This window comes from Plectropomus leopardus, chromosome 14, assembly GCF_008729295.1.
Source record: "Plectropomus leopardus isolate mb chromosome 14, YSFRI_Pleo_2.0, whole genome shotgun sequence".
NCBI classification, from domain to species: Eukaryota; Metazoa; Chordata; class Actinopteri; order Perciformes; family Serranidae; genus Plectropomus; species Plectropomus leopardus.
In genome coordinates, this window is record NC_056476.1 from 19802155 (window position 1) to 19815848 (window position 13694).

Here is a 13694-nt window from a genome sequence, read left to right on the forward strand (position 1 = left end):
ACGCAGTGTCAAATCACAGAAAATTTATTTTCAGAAGCTTTGGATGTAACTTAAATGCATAGATGAGTGATGTTTCGTTTACAAGCACGTAACTTTATTTCATTTTTCCCGAAGTTCACTCTCTTTTTTCATGTATGCCAGTTAGCTGAAATTATGTTTGCAAAGAGTTAGAAACTGGTATGTTTGAAAAACACCGGGCAAAAACACTTTTTTAAAAAAATTTTTATAGGTCCTTAAAAAACCATGGAAATGTTTTTTCATGGAAATTTTGTTCAGGAAAATGTGTGCGAACCCTGGATAATATTTTTTTTTTTAAATTCTCATTTTGGAAATATTTTGTTAAAGCACCAATATTCAACTCTACAATATTAATACAAAATTGATATTGAGGTATTTGGTCAAAAATAACACAATATTTGATTTTCTCCATATTGTTCAGCCCTAACTAGTGATCAGTCACTCCTGATAAATCTTGTGGCACCTACAGGCCTCCAGAGCTGGAGCTGACTAATGCCAAAGGTCTGTCGAATGGTAACCTCCAGAGCCTTCAGAATGAGCTCATTAAGCTGGCGGCAGCACGATGCGGGGAGGTAAGGACGCACAGACGCACAAATATAAGTATATACAGACTGTTTTTAACCTACCAACCTGTCTACCCATAGGTGATGATTTACGAGCTAGCAGTATACATCCAGGGCTTCCTGAGCGAGCACAACAAGCCTCCGTCGAGCTCCTTCCACGAGGAGATGCTGAGGAACCAGCGGAGAGCACAGGAGAAACGAGCTCAGGAGGAGCAGCAGAAGATGGACCAGCGGCGCAAACAGGAGGAGGAGATGGTAAGGCACAGAGACACAAAGCCATTCATGTTGGATTACTTTTATCTGTGGTTTTACACTAAGTAGTTTCTCCGGCCCATTCAAAAAGGATCTTTGATTTCATCTTGTGGGAGCTATCACGTTAATCTTATCTTTTCAGTGTAATTAAAACTAAATCATTACTATTGTAGGAGCCAGTCACGCAATTATTTGTGTAAATGTTTGTGTAAATGATTTTGTTTACATTGTTTGTTTATTTATCTGATTATTTTGGTTAATTAGTCAGGTGGTATAGGTCACCGGTGAACAGGAAGTGATGTGACACAGGTGGTGGGAACACGTGGTTCTTACTGTAACCGTAATCACAAGCATGAAGGCATAAAACAAGCTGGATTTATTTTCATTTTTACGTCATCTTCACAGCAAATAATTTACATTTTATTATTTTACAATAAATGAGAACGTCACCCAAAGAGCGATTATTCTGGACATTTGTTTTATTGGATGCGCGTTAAGACCTTTCCGCACCTATGCAAGTGAATTAAAGTTTGGTCGTTGGACCTTAGTCGCTACAACCATTGATAATGTGAAGAAGGAACACAAAACCCATAAACTGATTTTAAATGCTAGCTTTTTATGCCCAAGTAACCAGAAATTATGCGGGTACAATTTTACAATTCCAACTTTAGCTGCAACTAATTCTTATTTTCATTTTCAATTATTTCCTTCATTAAACGATTGTAGTTTGGGCTAAAAAATGTCAGAAAATTAAAAAAAAAAAAAGCCGATCAGTATCAGTGTCCCTCAGAGCCCAAGATGACTTCCTCGGTGTCTTGTTTACCTTCGTTTGTTTCAGAATTATTCAAACCATTTAAACGATTATGAAATAGTTGGTGATTAATTAGTTAGTTAGTAAATTAATAGTTTACAACAAATAAATTAATTGATTAATCATGCATCTATAGATTGAACTACCCATAAAAATGAGATTATTTTTCTGAAAGACCTCTGAATTTGGGGAATGACAGCGAGTAGATTTTCCTCTTTTCTGATCTGCACTAATATGACACACTGCGAAAAACAAACAAATAACTGTCCCAACAACTGACAGAAGTTCTAGCTATATAGGATGTTGACCGAGGTATTTTTTGTTCATGTAGGAAAAAGAGATCATGGCTGAAATCCAAAGAAGGGAGGAGGAGAAACGAGAGGAAAAGAGAAGAAAGGAGATCGCCAAACAGGTATCTGCGCTGCACTATTTCCACTGATCAGTAAAACGTGCATAGTTTATATTTAATTGCTTTCAGACTGAAAAATAGGGTTGTATTTGACCTTTAGTGTGGTGTTTATATTCACAGGAGCGGCTTGAGAGTATGGAGCAGCCACTTACTGCTAATGCCTCCCTGTTAGGCAGGAGCCCACCCAGCCCGAGTGGAGCTCCTCCCGAATTGATTGAAGCCAAAAAAACAGCTGGGAACCGCCGCCGGACTACCTCAAATACACGCCACAGGTACACAGCGAACCAGCGCATGTTCCTAATGTTAAAGAAACATTGTAAAAGTGCTTAAAGTTGTATCTGTTTCCCCAGACGTGACACGGCTAATGAAGACAGCCCTCGCTCACAGGAGCTCCTCCATTTCTACAGCAGCACGTTTGGGGAGCTTGTTGTCCACAGAGGGAAAAGCTTAGGTGAGAGCGGTTTGAGACAGTGCAGCCAGTCTGATGCAAAAGTCGCTTCATCCGCAACACTAACCTGTTTCTACATTCGTGGCTGTGATTCTGACAGGTGACAGCGAGAGGCTCCGCCGTAATGTTTATTACGGATTTGAGGCAAACTCCGGAGACTTTGCTGTGATCTACGAGTGGACGCTGCGCTGGAACAAGAAGAGGAGCAAGTTCTTCACCAGCCAGGAGAAAGGAAGGATTGAGAACTGCAAAAAGCAGGCAAGTAAAGAGGGAGGCAGGTATTCAGGGTTCACACGCTCATGGAAAACCTGAAAAAGTCACAGTCACATTTTCCAGGCCTGGAAAAATCATGGAACCAGTAAAATTATTGAAAGTTTTGGGAAAATCATGAAAATGTGCTGTGTGTAATAAATTGAACAGTGAACGGATTTTCTGCACCTGATGATGTAACCTAGCTCTAATATGTGTTGATGTGTGACGTTTTGTTTTTGATTATTTGTTTATCATGTATATTTCTGCCTTTTCTCCCCATGTTACTTCTCTCCCTTCATGTAAGCCCACTAGGCATGTCAAGTAATTTAATTTAAGATTTAAGAGTCATTTTGTAAAGATTTTTAGCCATTTTCACAGAAAACTTTAAAACATGTTTTTTTTTCTTTCTTTGTTTCATTTATATATATATTTTTTGTTGAGTTTTTTCTGTTTTGTTTTCTATGCAGTTTTGGCATTTTTTTCTTTAAAATATTTTTGTGGAATTTTATCGAAAACCACAAAAATGTTTCGGGTTTGTTTTTTTTTTTCTTAAATTTTTGAAAGTTTCTTTAAAAATCACCAAATTGACACCATTATGATAGCCAGAGACCGTTAGAACAGAAATTATTGTTGGATTTTCAAATTTCTGACCATCCTTGAACACATCGTGGAATGTTTGATTAGAGTTCGAATCTTACATGTTTTAAACGCCAAGGAAAAAAAAAATGGGATCTTTTGAAAAGTCTTGAAAATTTTTTGATATTTTGTCCACGACAATGTGTGGGAACCCTGAGATTGATTTTAAAGTATTCAAGTGGTATTAAGAGCAAGAAAAATGCTCCTGGCATACCGTACCTTACGTCTGAATTCCTGTGCAGATTCATGCGGCAGAAAATGAGTTCAACTCCCTCCTGCGGTTGGATCACCCTAACTTGGTGCGCTACATGGCGCTGAGCTCCACGGAGAAGGAGGACTGTCTCGTGGTGAACCTGCTGGTGGAGCATGTTGCCGGCATCAACTTGAGCCAAAGCCTCACCAACCACACTCCGGTCCCTTTGGATAAACTGTGTCACTACACGGCCCAGCTGCTGGCTGCTCTCGACTATCTTCACTTCAACTCTGTGGTGCACAAACAGCTGGTGGCCTCCAGCGTGCTGGTGGACTCTGAGGGCAACATTCGACTGACTGACTACAGCTTATCGAAGCGGTTTGCTGATATCTGCAAAGAGGACATATTTGAGCAAGCTCATGTACATTTCTCAGAGGACACGGCGATGCCGACAAAAACGGGCAAAAAAGGGGACGTGTGGAACTTGGGGCTGATGCTGCTGTCTCTGAGTCAGGGGAAGGAGGTGAAGGAGTATCCAGTAACTGTGCCGGCCAGCCTGCCCGCTGATTTCCAGAATTTCCTCCACAAGTATGTATGGAAGGAGTTTACCAGTGTTTCAGCCGATTTATAATAAATCATGTATGCTTTCCATTGGTGCTGACCATTTTCCAAACCTTACTGCAGTGTTTGTAGATTTCCAATTTGACAACAAAAAACAAAGCCAAAAATGAAGGATTCAAACACTGATTTGATGTTGAATACCATAATAATAATTTAAGTTTTAAAGCATTTAGTTAAGTCCCATCAGTTACTGAAGTAGTTACCAGTTAATTTTCTTTTGATTGACTAATTTCAGTTGATAAACTGACTTAGCTTTGCAGCTCTTCACTGAAAGATTTTTTCAAGATTATTACATTTTTGGCTTTTGCCTTTATTGGGGATAGGAAAGCTGAAGTGGGAAAGGGGCAGAGAGAGGGGATGACATGCAGCAAAGGGCTGAGGTAGGAAACGAACCCACAGCTGCTGCGGCGAGGACATAGCCTCTGTACAAGGGGTGCCCGCTCTATCAACTGAGCTACTTGGCACCCCGCTGAAAGAAAGATATTTTGCCTTAAACTTGAGAGAGTTTCATGTTTCTGTGAGTTGACTCTCACATCGTACAGTCATGAAGGGAAACCAGAGTCTGCCTGGAAATGAGTAAAAACACATTCAAAACTCTGAGGAGCGTGCCTTGGAAAATGGTTAGTAATAATATGAAGCATATGGGATTTGTTGTGAATGGGCTAAAACATGCAAAAAGCCCTGGTTAGTTCCTGAAGGGCATTATGTTTTATAGGCTGTCAGTCTACTTGCTTTGCTGGCTGGTTTTTATATAAACCTGTTTTATACATTGAGCTCACTTAGATTATTCAGAGCTTTTTCTTTTGTTTTTGGTTTGCCTGCTTTGTGTTGCCAGCAGGCGACCAGCACAATGGATTTGTACAGCTGACTGGATTGTTCCTGTCTGTTATGCTGTATGTGTATTTCTCATAGGTGTGTGTGCCTGAATGATGCTGAACGCTGGACCACCCAGCAGCTTTTAGACCACGCCTTCCTCAAGCCTCCATCACCTAAAAACCTGCCACAGCACCAGGAGGCCAGCCCAGAAGGTCCCATACACGTCCACTACGTACAATGTGTACAGAAAATATTAGAAGCACTTTTGAAAATTCAGTACACAAAACCACAAAGTGCAAACAAAGCATCCTAAAATGAGTCAACAAACAATTAGGTCAGAGGTGTCACAGACAAACTGAGTCAGGCTCATACAGTAAGTGTGGTAGTGTTTATTTTGGCAACTGATGAAATCAAGTTATCAGTTAATTATCAGTTTATTTTATGGAGGACTATAGGTGTCACGTAAATAGTAAAGTGTTGAATTAATTAGTAACTAATTCATTTATTATTATATAAATCAATTATAACTAATAGGCTAAATTACATACAGTCTGTCAATTTATTTTCTTAGCTAATCATTTAGTCAATAAAATGTCAGAACTTTGGGAAAAATGTGCATCATGATAAGCAAGTTTTTCTATTGTTCAAATAGTTTTTTTTGTCAAAAATACCACATATTCATATTCCCTGCAGCAAATACTCACATTTCAGAAGGTTAACGCAGAGTAAATATTTGCTCACTAAACAATGTGATTAATTATTTTACCTTAATTTGATGTAATTATTTGTTTCTTCCACACTAATATTTATTGCAGGGTTGTTGTATTACATTACATTGTACAGGTGTTTTAATTTTTCTTGCACAAGACGTGTATACAGCGTTAAGAAGATGGAGCTGATTCCATCCCCAAATTTCAAATGTCATACTGTTGTACACGTTGAAAAAAAGAAATTGATAAATGAGAAAGATCTATTACAAGAAGACAGTAAAACTGTTTGTCCTATTTTTTCCTTTAATCTCAGATCCTGGTGTGGACTTTCCATCATCTGTCATCCCACGAAGCCACATCCTCAACGCACCCTTTAGCTCCGGAGTGCAGCGGCAGTTTTCTCGCTACTTCAATGAATTTGAGGAAATCCAGCTCCTTGGAAAGGGAGCCTTTGGTGCTGTAATTAAGGTGAGCTCTTTAGTTTTATTGGGAGGTGAAGTTTGTGTCCACTACGTCACTTTACACTTTTCTTGTCTTGCCTCTTCAGGTTCAGAATAACCTGGACGGTTGTTACTACGCTGTGAAGCGCATCCAGGTCAACCCAGCCAGTAAACAGTTCAGACGAATCAAAGGTGAGGTGACGCTGCTCTCACGCCTTAACCATGAGAACATTGTCCGCTACTACAACGCGTGGATCGAGCGGCATGAGACACCGTCTGGAGGGATGCTGAGTAACACCGACAGCTCTGAGCCGTGGAGCACTTCCGACAAGCCTCCGCAGCACAAAGAGCCTCCGAAGCGCATCAACGAGCTGGGCCTCAATGACAACGTGGAGGATGTGGCGCCACCTCCGGCTCTGTCCAGCTCAGTGGAGTGGTCCACCTCCATTGAAAAATCCTCGAGCGCCAAATGTAGCGGACCACAATCGAGCGATGAGGAGGATGATGATGAGGAAGAAGATGTGTTCGGTGCTTCCTTTTTGTAAGAGCGTTTTTTTTTTTCAGTGTCAGTAAGTCCACTAAGACTTCTTTCTGTACAAACAGCCTGATGCAGCAATCATTTTTCTTTCGCTTTTAGGCCATCAGATAGTGACTCCAGTAGCGACATCATCTTTGACAATGGTGATGAAAGCATAGACGAGATGTCTCAGGTTTGAATATTGACACTTCAGTATTGATTCGCTTGTGAGTGCCGGGCACAATGCAACAAACTGATGTTGTTTCCTCGTGCAGGTTGAGCCGAGTAAAAGACCTGTGATGGACACAACAGAGAGCACAGACTCAGAGCGACCCCCCCTGATAGTACATCACTTGTACATACAAGTAAGCTTCACCTCCGTGTTCCATGTTTTTACCACTAGAGGTCTCTGCCTCCCATCTTATTTGTGGTTTTTTTTCCAAACAGATGGAATACTGTGAAAAGAGCACTTTAAGGGACACAATAGATCAGGGCCTGCACCAGGACCAGACTCGGTTATGGAGACTCTTCAGGGAAATACTGGATGGCCTCGCTTACATCCATGAGCAGGTGTTTAATCTGTGTGTACTTAAATGTTCAAGTTTCCACCCTCCTTTAAATAGAAAATAATCCCACTGGCGGCAGAAGTCTCCCATAACTGCAAGGATCACACTTAGAAATCCAAGCCATGTGTTTTTCATTTTTAAATATAACATATATTTGAACAAGTAGGAAGCCGTGTTTTCAATTATCCATGACCGAGCAGAAGTCTTCATCTATCCTTTTCTCTTTTAGGGCATGATTCACAGGGACTTAAAGCCTGTCAACATCTTCCTTGACTCGCAGGACCATGTGAAGATTGGGGACTTTGGCCTGGCTACAGACCATCCTGCTAATGTGGTATGCATTAAACCTAATGTGATATTCATTTAACAGCTTCACTGTGCTGACAGGCTGCACTGTAGAGCCAATACCAGGGACTTGATGTGTGAAACATTGAAACTCTGTGTCATCGCTGAGCTTAATAGTTAACAAAATAGTAGCTTGCGCATCTGTATAAATCCGGAGATGAGGATGTTATTATCTGTACTTAGGGAGATATGACTGCTTGTGTTTCCCAGGCTGCAGGTAAATTTGAAGCGGAGGAGAGCAGCTCAGCAGTGATGCCCAAACCAGACCCAACAGGTGCAGAGAGTTTTAAAACATTCACAACACTGTATTGTCCAGTATGCACGGCCTTCCCTGACACTTTGTGCTGATTTTGCGTAACTGTTCTGCAGGTAACATGACAGGCATGGTTGGAACTGTGCTTTACGTCAGTCCGGAAGTTCAAGGAAACACCAAAGCCACCTACAACCAAGTAAGATTTCAGATTGTTATTGAAATATAGCTGTATTTGAACCCTTTGAAACCTGGATTGACATTGACTTTTCTTGTGCTGCGTCTAGACGCCTGTCACAAGTATTTAAACTTTTGAGCACTGAGAAAATTGATTTGATTTCTTTCAAAAACGTGGGGAAAAAACAAAGAACTTGGTAACACAAATCGCAAGAAATTAGTGGATCTATTAATTAAGTTATTTAAATTATTTTTCGAACGCTAACTATATTTATAGCTAATATAGCTTAACTCTATTTATAATGGTAATAATTACATATTTGAAATTATTAACAAATATTATATTTTTTAGCACTTTTTCAGGCAATTTCCTTTTCCTTTTTTTTCTTTTTTTTCATTTCATGTAATTTTCTTGTACTTTTTAGTCATTTTTTTATGTTGCTCATTGCCTTCTTCCCATGTTTTGGTAAGAAATCAAATCAACTGGTTTCAAATGCTTGTGCATTGGCCTTAATGTGTCTTTCATCTATTCCTTGTGTCCTCAGAAAGTTGACCTCTTTAGCCTGGGCATCATCCTGTTTGAGATGTCCTACCGGCCCATGAACACGGGTGCTGAGCGCATCTCTGTCCTCAGCCAGCTGCGCATGGTATGCACATTTTTAGGCCAAGGGAGCAATTCATGCCGGCAATTTAGGCTGCAGGCGCTGTAAAAGAGACTTTTTCTTACTGACCTCACCTTTTCATGCTGCAGGAGCCCATGATCTTCCCTGAGGACTTTACTGTGTATGAGCAAAGAACCCAGGTAAGGATGCTGCAGCACAGCATTTTGATGTGAATGTTTTTCCTCTCTGTCCTCAGTTTAACACCAGAATGGCTCTGTGTCTCTTCCTTTGCATCTCTCAGAGGAAGGTGATAGAGTGGCTGTTGAATCATGACCCAGCCCTGCGGCCCACCGCTCAGGAGCTGCTGAAGAGTGAACTGCTGCCTCCACCACAGATGGAGGAGTCAGAGCTGCATGAGGTGCTGCAGCACACCATGGCCAATATCAACGGCAAAGCCTACCGCACCATGGTGGGCCAACTGTTCGCCCAGAACACTTCTCCGGTCATGGATTACACCTACGACATAGACCTACACAAGGTATGGCTACTGCTTGACTTGTTTTGCATTTGTCTTTCGTGTGGCCATATTGTTTAATATATGTATTACGCTAATTCTGTTCTGGACTCAACATAGTATCAGTTCAAGTGTTTGCATTTATTTAAACAAAGCATGGATGGTATTTAAGACATTTGGAAAAATATTAGACATACTCATTGAGGGAATTTATTTAATACATTTATGTATTTAATACATTTATTTAATGAATTTAATAAAGCTAAATCATTTATTTAACATGCAGTTGTCTTCAGAGACATGAGGGCTTTTGTTTATTTAAGGGAATACTTCATCCCCAAAATGATTATTTGTGTATTAATTGCTCACCCGAAGAATGCAAAAACAGAAAAAAATGCTTGATGAACTGTAGTCAGTGGGTCTGCATTTTACAACAGCAAAAATATCAAAACATCGGTTGACAAACTCTCACACAAGTTGTGCAGTGTTATCCAAGTCTTATTTATCCAGTCATTTTCTCAATACTTCCCAAACACATGCATCTTCATGAAAACCTTATTTCTGCATTAACTATGCACATGTGCTACTTGTATTAGTGTTTTACATTGTAATGTTTCAGTGAAAATGCTTATGTTTGAAGTACTGAGCATTTGACTGGATAAATAAGACTTGGATTATACTGCTCTACTTGTATGACACCTTGTAAATGGAAGTTTTGATATAGTTTTGCTGTTGTTAAACATGGACCCCATTTAATTTTATTGATGAAGAATTTTCTCAACGTTTGGATTCTTGTTCACCGTAGGGCCGTGCAAAAAAACCAAAGTTTTCTTGGTGAATTCAACGTAAGATGGACTGAGTAACTGATATACAAACGATCATTTGGGGGATGAAGTATCTCTTTAAGTATGTGTTTTGGATGTGTTGTGGATGTATGTGTAACGCTTCAGTAAAAAGGCAGTGTTTGTACTCTGCAGGTTATTCCTCTCTCTTCCTGAGGATGTCACTGCAAACATATAAATGCCTGCACCGACCCCTTAGTGCCACTTCACTTATCTGCTCTGTATAACCGACCAGCAGAAGGCTTGTTAGCGCTTAATCGATGTCTCCTGATCCCTAACAGAGGCTGTTTGTTTGGTCTCCCTCCAGGGCAGCTTCAGCTTCAACAGTGCCAAATTGCAGCAACATGTGTATGAAACAATCACCAGGATCTTCAAGAAGCATGGTGAGTACACTACGCTTGTTTGGTGTGTGTGTGTGAACGCGAGCCTTTGTTGACTCTCCACTGTGAAACACTTGGACTCCTGACCCTGCTATAAGCCCTGTTTTCAGGACCCAACATCTGCTCCAGTGAGTGGCAGCTTAACAATAAGCACACTGTTGGGCAGCACAGATTCTGTGCAGGTGCTAGTGTTATTTTTGTGCACACTACTGATGATGTCCAGCTGTACTTATTTGTTTATGCTCAGTTTGTATCGGATCACATGCACCGTCTCTTTTAGGGTGAGGGTTATGTTATCATATGCAGATGTGAGAGTAATACATATTTGTTTTCAGGTGCGGTGCGTCTCCAGACACCGCTGCTCCTCCCCAGGATCAGGAAGTTGTATGATGGCAGCGAGCTGGCCTGCTTCATGGACCACAGCGGAATGCTGGTTACACTGCCCTATGACCTTCGCGTGAGCCTAAAACATGCACACACTTAACACACGTGCAGGCGTGCATGTCCGCGCTTGCACACAAACACTAATTATACAACTACTTGCATTAGCACATGCAAACACACACACACACACAGTGTGAGGCTGCAATCAGCAGCCGCCTTAAGATCCTGCTACCTCAGGAAACCCTGAGGACTAAATGGTTGTTTCCACACTGTGATTGATTACAGCCTGGTATGCACTGACTTCACTGTCATTATACAAGTGCACCTCATGTCTCGACTCTCCTTTTACTTTAGATGGCGTTTTCAAGATTCGTCGCTCGCAATAACATAATGCATCTGAAGAGGTAGAGTTAAATGATTTAACACATTTTTATGCCAGTTGTAATGATAATAACAGGGTTTCCGTGGTCATGGAATTACTGGAAAAGTTATGCAATTAGGTGAACTGTTTTCCAGGCCCAGAAATGGTTTTGGAATTAAGAGAAAGTTTTGAAACGTTTTAACACTTTTAAAATTTTATATTGTTTTGGCTGTTGTTTACAATGTGTTCATAACAATACCAAAATTGTTTAGTATAATGCAAAACGTGACTTTTATAACTCATTTACAATCTGGTGCTGCACTGTTATACCATTCAGACATTATGAGTATCACGTGATACACTTAGACCATATTGGCTTGTGTTATCGCTATGACCATGCCTCCTTTTGAAGGAAAGAATCATGCTGTCATATAAGGAGAGAAACAATAAAATGCCGAAAAGCTGTCATGTAGTGGCTTTCACACAGAAATCTGAGGCACATAAGAAACTCAATATTTACTCTCAGTGTGGTAAATCGCTTCAGTAAATAGGCAGTTAACGATGCTAGTGGCAGTTACTAAAGATGGAAAACTTAGTCAGCTTGGGTGGGAGGCAGACACAGCTTAATCTCAGCCTATAGATCAAACAGTTGGCTATTATCAGGTTGGTAATTTACGTACAACACTTACAATACCTAAACAATACCTGCCAGCTGATTTGGTGGCATTAATGTGTAACACGCAGTTAATTTACTTAGTTAATAGTTAATTTTAGTTAGTTTTAGTTATTTAGTGCTAGCACCTTGGTTATCCCCAAATGCCTCAAAAGTGCATGATCTAAATAAAAGTGTTTTCATTAGTAAAGATGTGTGTGAACCCTGTAATAATATGAAGCTCTTTTCAAAATGGGTTTACAGAGTTCTCTGCAAAAAAGCTATAAGCTATAAACATGTAGATGTTACAGACTAATTAGTAATTTATGAATCACATTGACTATTTAATGTGCTAGGAAACTGTTTGCAGCTGTGCATCAATTCAAAGCTCTTTTGTGTGTCTCTTCTAACTATAACCCCCCCCTACCTTTTGTAGTTATAATAATGAAAGTGGTGAAAAAAACTTTAAGGATGGATTGTTGTTCATTTTTAAATATAATAAGAAAAATTAATAGTATGATTTATGACAATATTTGGACTTGCACAGCAACAACAAGCAAGGCTAAAAGCAAAACTGCAACTTCAAAAGGTACATTTTAGGTATATTTTAAGGTATTTGGCAACTGAACACATGTAATGTTTGGTTGATTTTATTTTGTTTTAGTTTTAAATATTAATGCAGAATCTGAGTTGCTGCTGTTGTTTACAAACTAAATAAATGAGAAATAATTTTGTTCAGTTTTTACTGAATATTTGTAGGCAAACTGTTGCATTTATGTTGACATATTAACATTTTAACACTATTTTTATGCAGTTTTTTTTTTTTTTTAATTTATAGTAAAATATTTTTCAGTATTTTGTCATATCGTCAAGAATATGGTTCTGATATTATTTTAGGGTTTTATGGCTCATCCCTAGCTGGTGCTTTTAAATCTATTTAAAGGCTGACAAGTTCAGAATAAACACAAATGTGTCTGTGTTCCTCTCAATCTTTCTCAAGGTACAGCATTGAACGCGTATTTCGCCCCAGGAAGTTGGATCGCGCGCACCCAAGGGAGCTTCTGGAGTGTGCTTTTGACATCATCACACCCGTCACCAACAGCCTGCTCCCTGATGCAGAGGCCATTTACACTGTCTCTGAGATAATCCAGGAATTCCCTGTGCTCCAGGTTGCGCACATTAAATGTATTTCTAATGATCCAGTGAGCTGACAGTTTGTGCCGTGCTGCCAGTCTGTCGTGGGGCTGAATGCATCATTGTACTTTTATTTTCCCATGGATGTCATCATGGCAACCTGTCCTGTTGATGTTTTTTCCCTTTTCACTTCCCCACTCACATTCCTTACATACCAAAGTATGTGTAAGGCTGACAGATTTACACTGTATTTATTATTTGTATAGTAAATCTGGTATGTGCAGCTCTGTCCACTTCCTTTCCTGCCTCCCAGTACAATCCATTTCCTGTCCACACATCCCAGTGCTGCGTCAGACTCCGGTCGAAAGACTCCTTGCATGCTTGATGAACCCGGTCAACCCAGGGTCTGGCCTCTGGTTCATCCCTTGTAGATCCTGTTTCTGATCCTCTCCACCACCCTGCTCTTTGTGTGAAAGCTTTTAAGAATACGTGAGTCAGACAGAATGAGAGGGCAGCCGGACACAACAGTCATTATTCACTGAGGCATTCATTCTACAGAGGTGCTCTTGGTTTTGACTGTAATTGCAGCTGGGGGGGTTAAAGGTGTGTGTATGTGTGTTTTGTGACTGCAGGAAAGGAACTATAACATTTACCTGAACCACACCAGCTTGTTGAAGGCCATCCTTCTCCACAGCGGAGTCCCCGAGGACAAACTGAGCCAGGCCTCCTCGATACTGTGTGACGCCATGGTCAGTGCAGGTCGCATGTGCAACACAGATGTTATCCACATTGCGTGACTGT

At 40.3% G+C, this 13694-nt stretch overlaps 1 protein-coding gene across 1 annotated transcript in view; it reads left to right on the plus strand.

Annotated features, from left to right (window-relative positions):
* The window catches only part of eif2ak4 (eukaryotic translation initiation factor 2 alpha kinase 4), a 30059-nt gene that overhangs the window by 2353 nt on the left and 14012 nt on the right, over nucleotides 1–13694 (plus strand). The window contains exons 3-26 of the mRNA XM_042500953.1: nucleotides 488–590; nucleotides 663–836; nucleotides 1976–2056; nucleotides 2174–2325; nucleotides 2404–2504; nucleotides 2602–2759; nucleotides 3632–4170; nucleotides 5116–5231; nucleotides 6043–6197; nucleotides 6277–6710; nucleotides 6807–6879; nucleotides 6962–7051; nucleotides 7134–7256; nucleotides 7482–7586; nucleotides 7808–7871; nucleotides 7967–8046; nucleotides 8570–8671; nucleotides 8776–8826; nucleotides 8928–9164; nucleotides 10290–10365; nucleotides 10698–10819; nucleotides 11101–11150; nucleotides 12760–12928; nucleotides 13526–13642. Of these exons, the coding sequence (XP_042356887.1) occupies nucleotides 488–590; nucleotides 663–836; nucleotides 1976–2056; nucleotides 2174–2325; nucleotides 2404–2504; nucleotides 2602–2759; nucleotides 3632–4170; nucleotides 5116–5231; nucleotides 6043–6197; nucleotides 6277–6710; nucleotides 6807–6879; nucleotides 6962–7051; nucleotides 7134–7256; nucleotides 7482–7586; nucleotides 7808–7871; nucleotides 7967–8046; nucleotides 8570–8671; nucleotides 8776–8826; nucleotides 8928–9164; nucleotides 10290–10365; nucleotides 10698–10819; nucleotides 11101–11150; nucleotides 12760–12928; nucleotides 13526–13642 (3472 nt within the window). The remainder of the gene's footprint in view (nucleotides 1–487; nucleotides 591–662; nucleotides 837–1975; nucleotides 2057–2173; nucleotides 2326–2403; nucleotides 2505–2601; nucleotides 2760–3631; nucleotides 4171–5115; nucleotides 5232–6042; nucleotides 6198–6276; nucleotides 6711–6806; nucleotides 6880–6961; nucleotides 7052–7133; nucleotides 7257–7481; nucleotides 7587–7807; nucleotides 7872–7966; nucleotides 8047–8569; nucleotides 8672–8775; nucleotides 8827–8927; nucleotides 9165–10289; nucleotides 10366–10697; nucleotides 10820–11100; nucleotides 11151–12759; nucleotides 12929–13525; nucleotides 13643–13694) is intronic.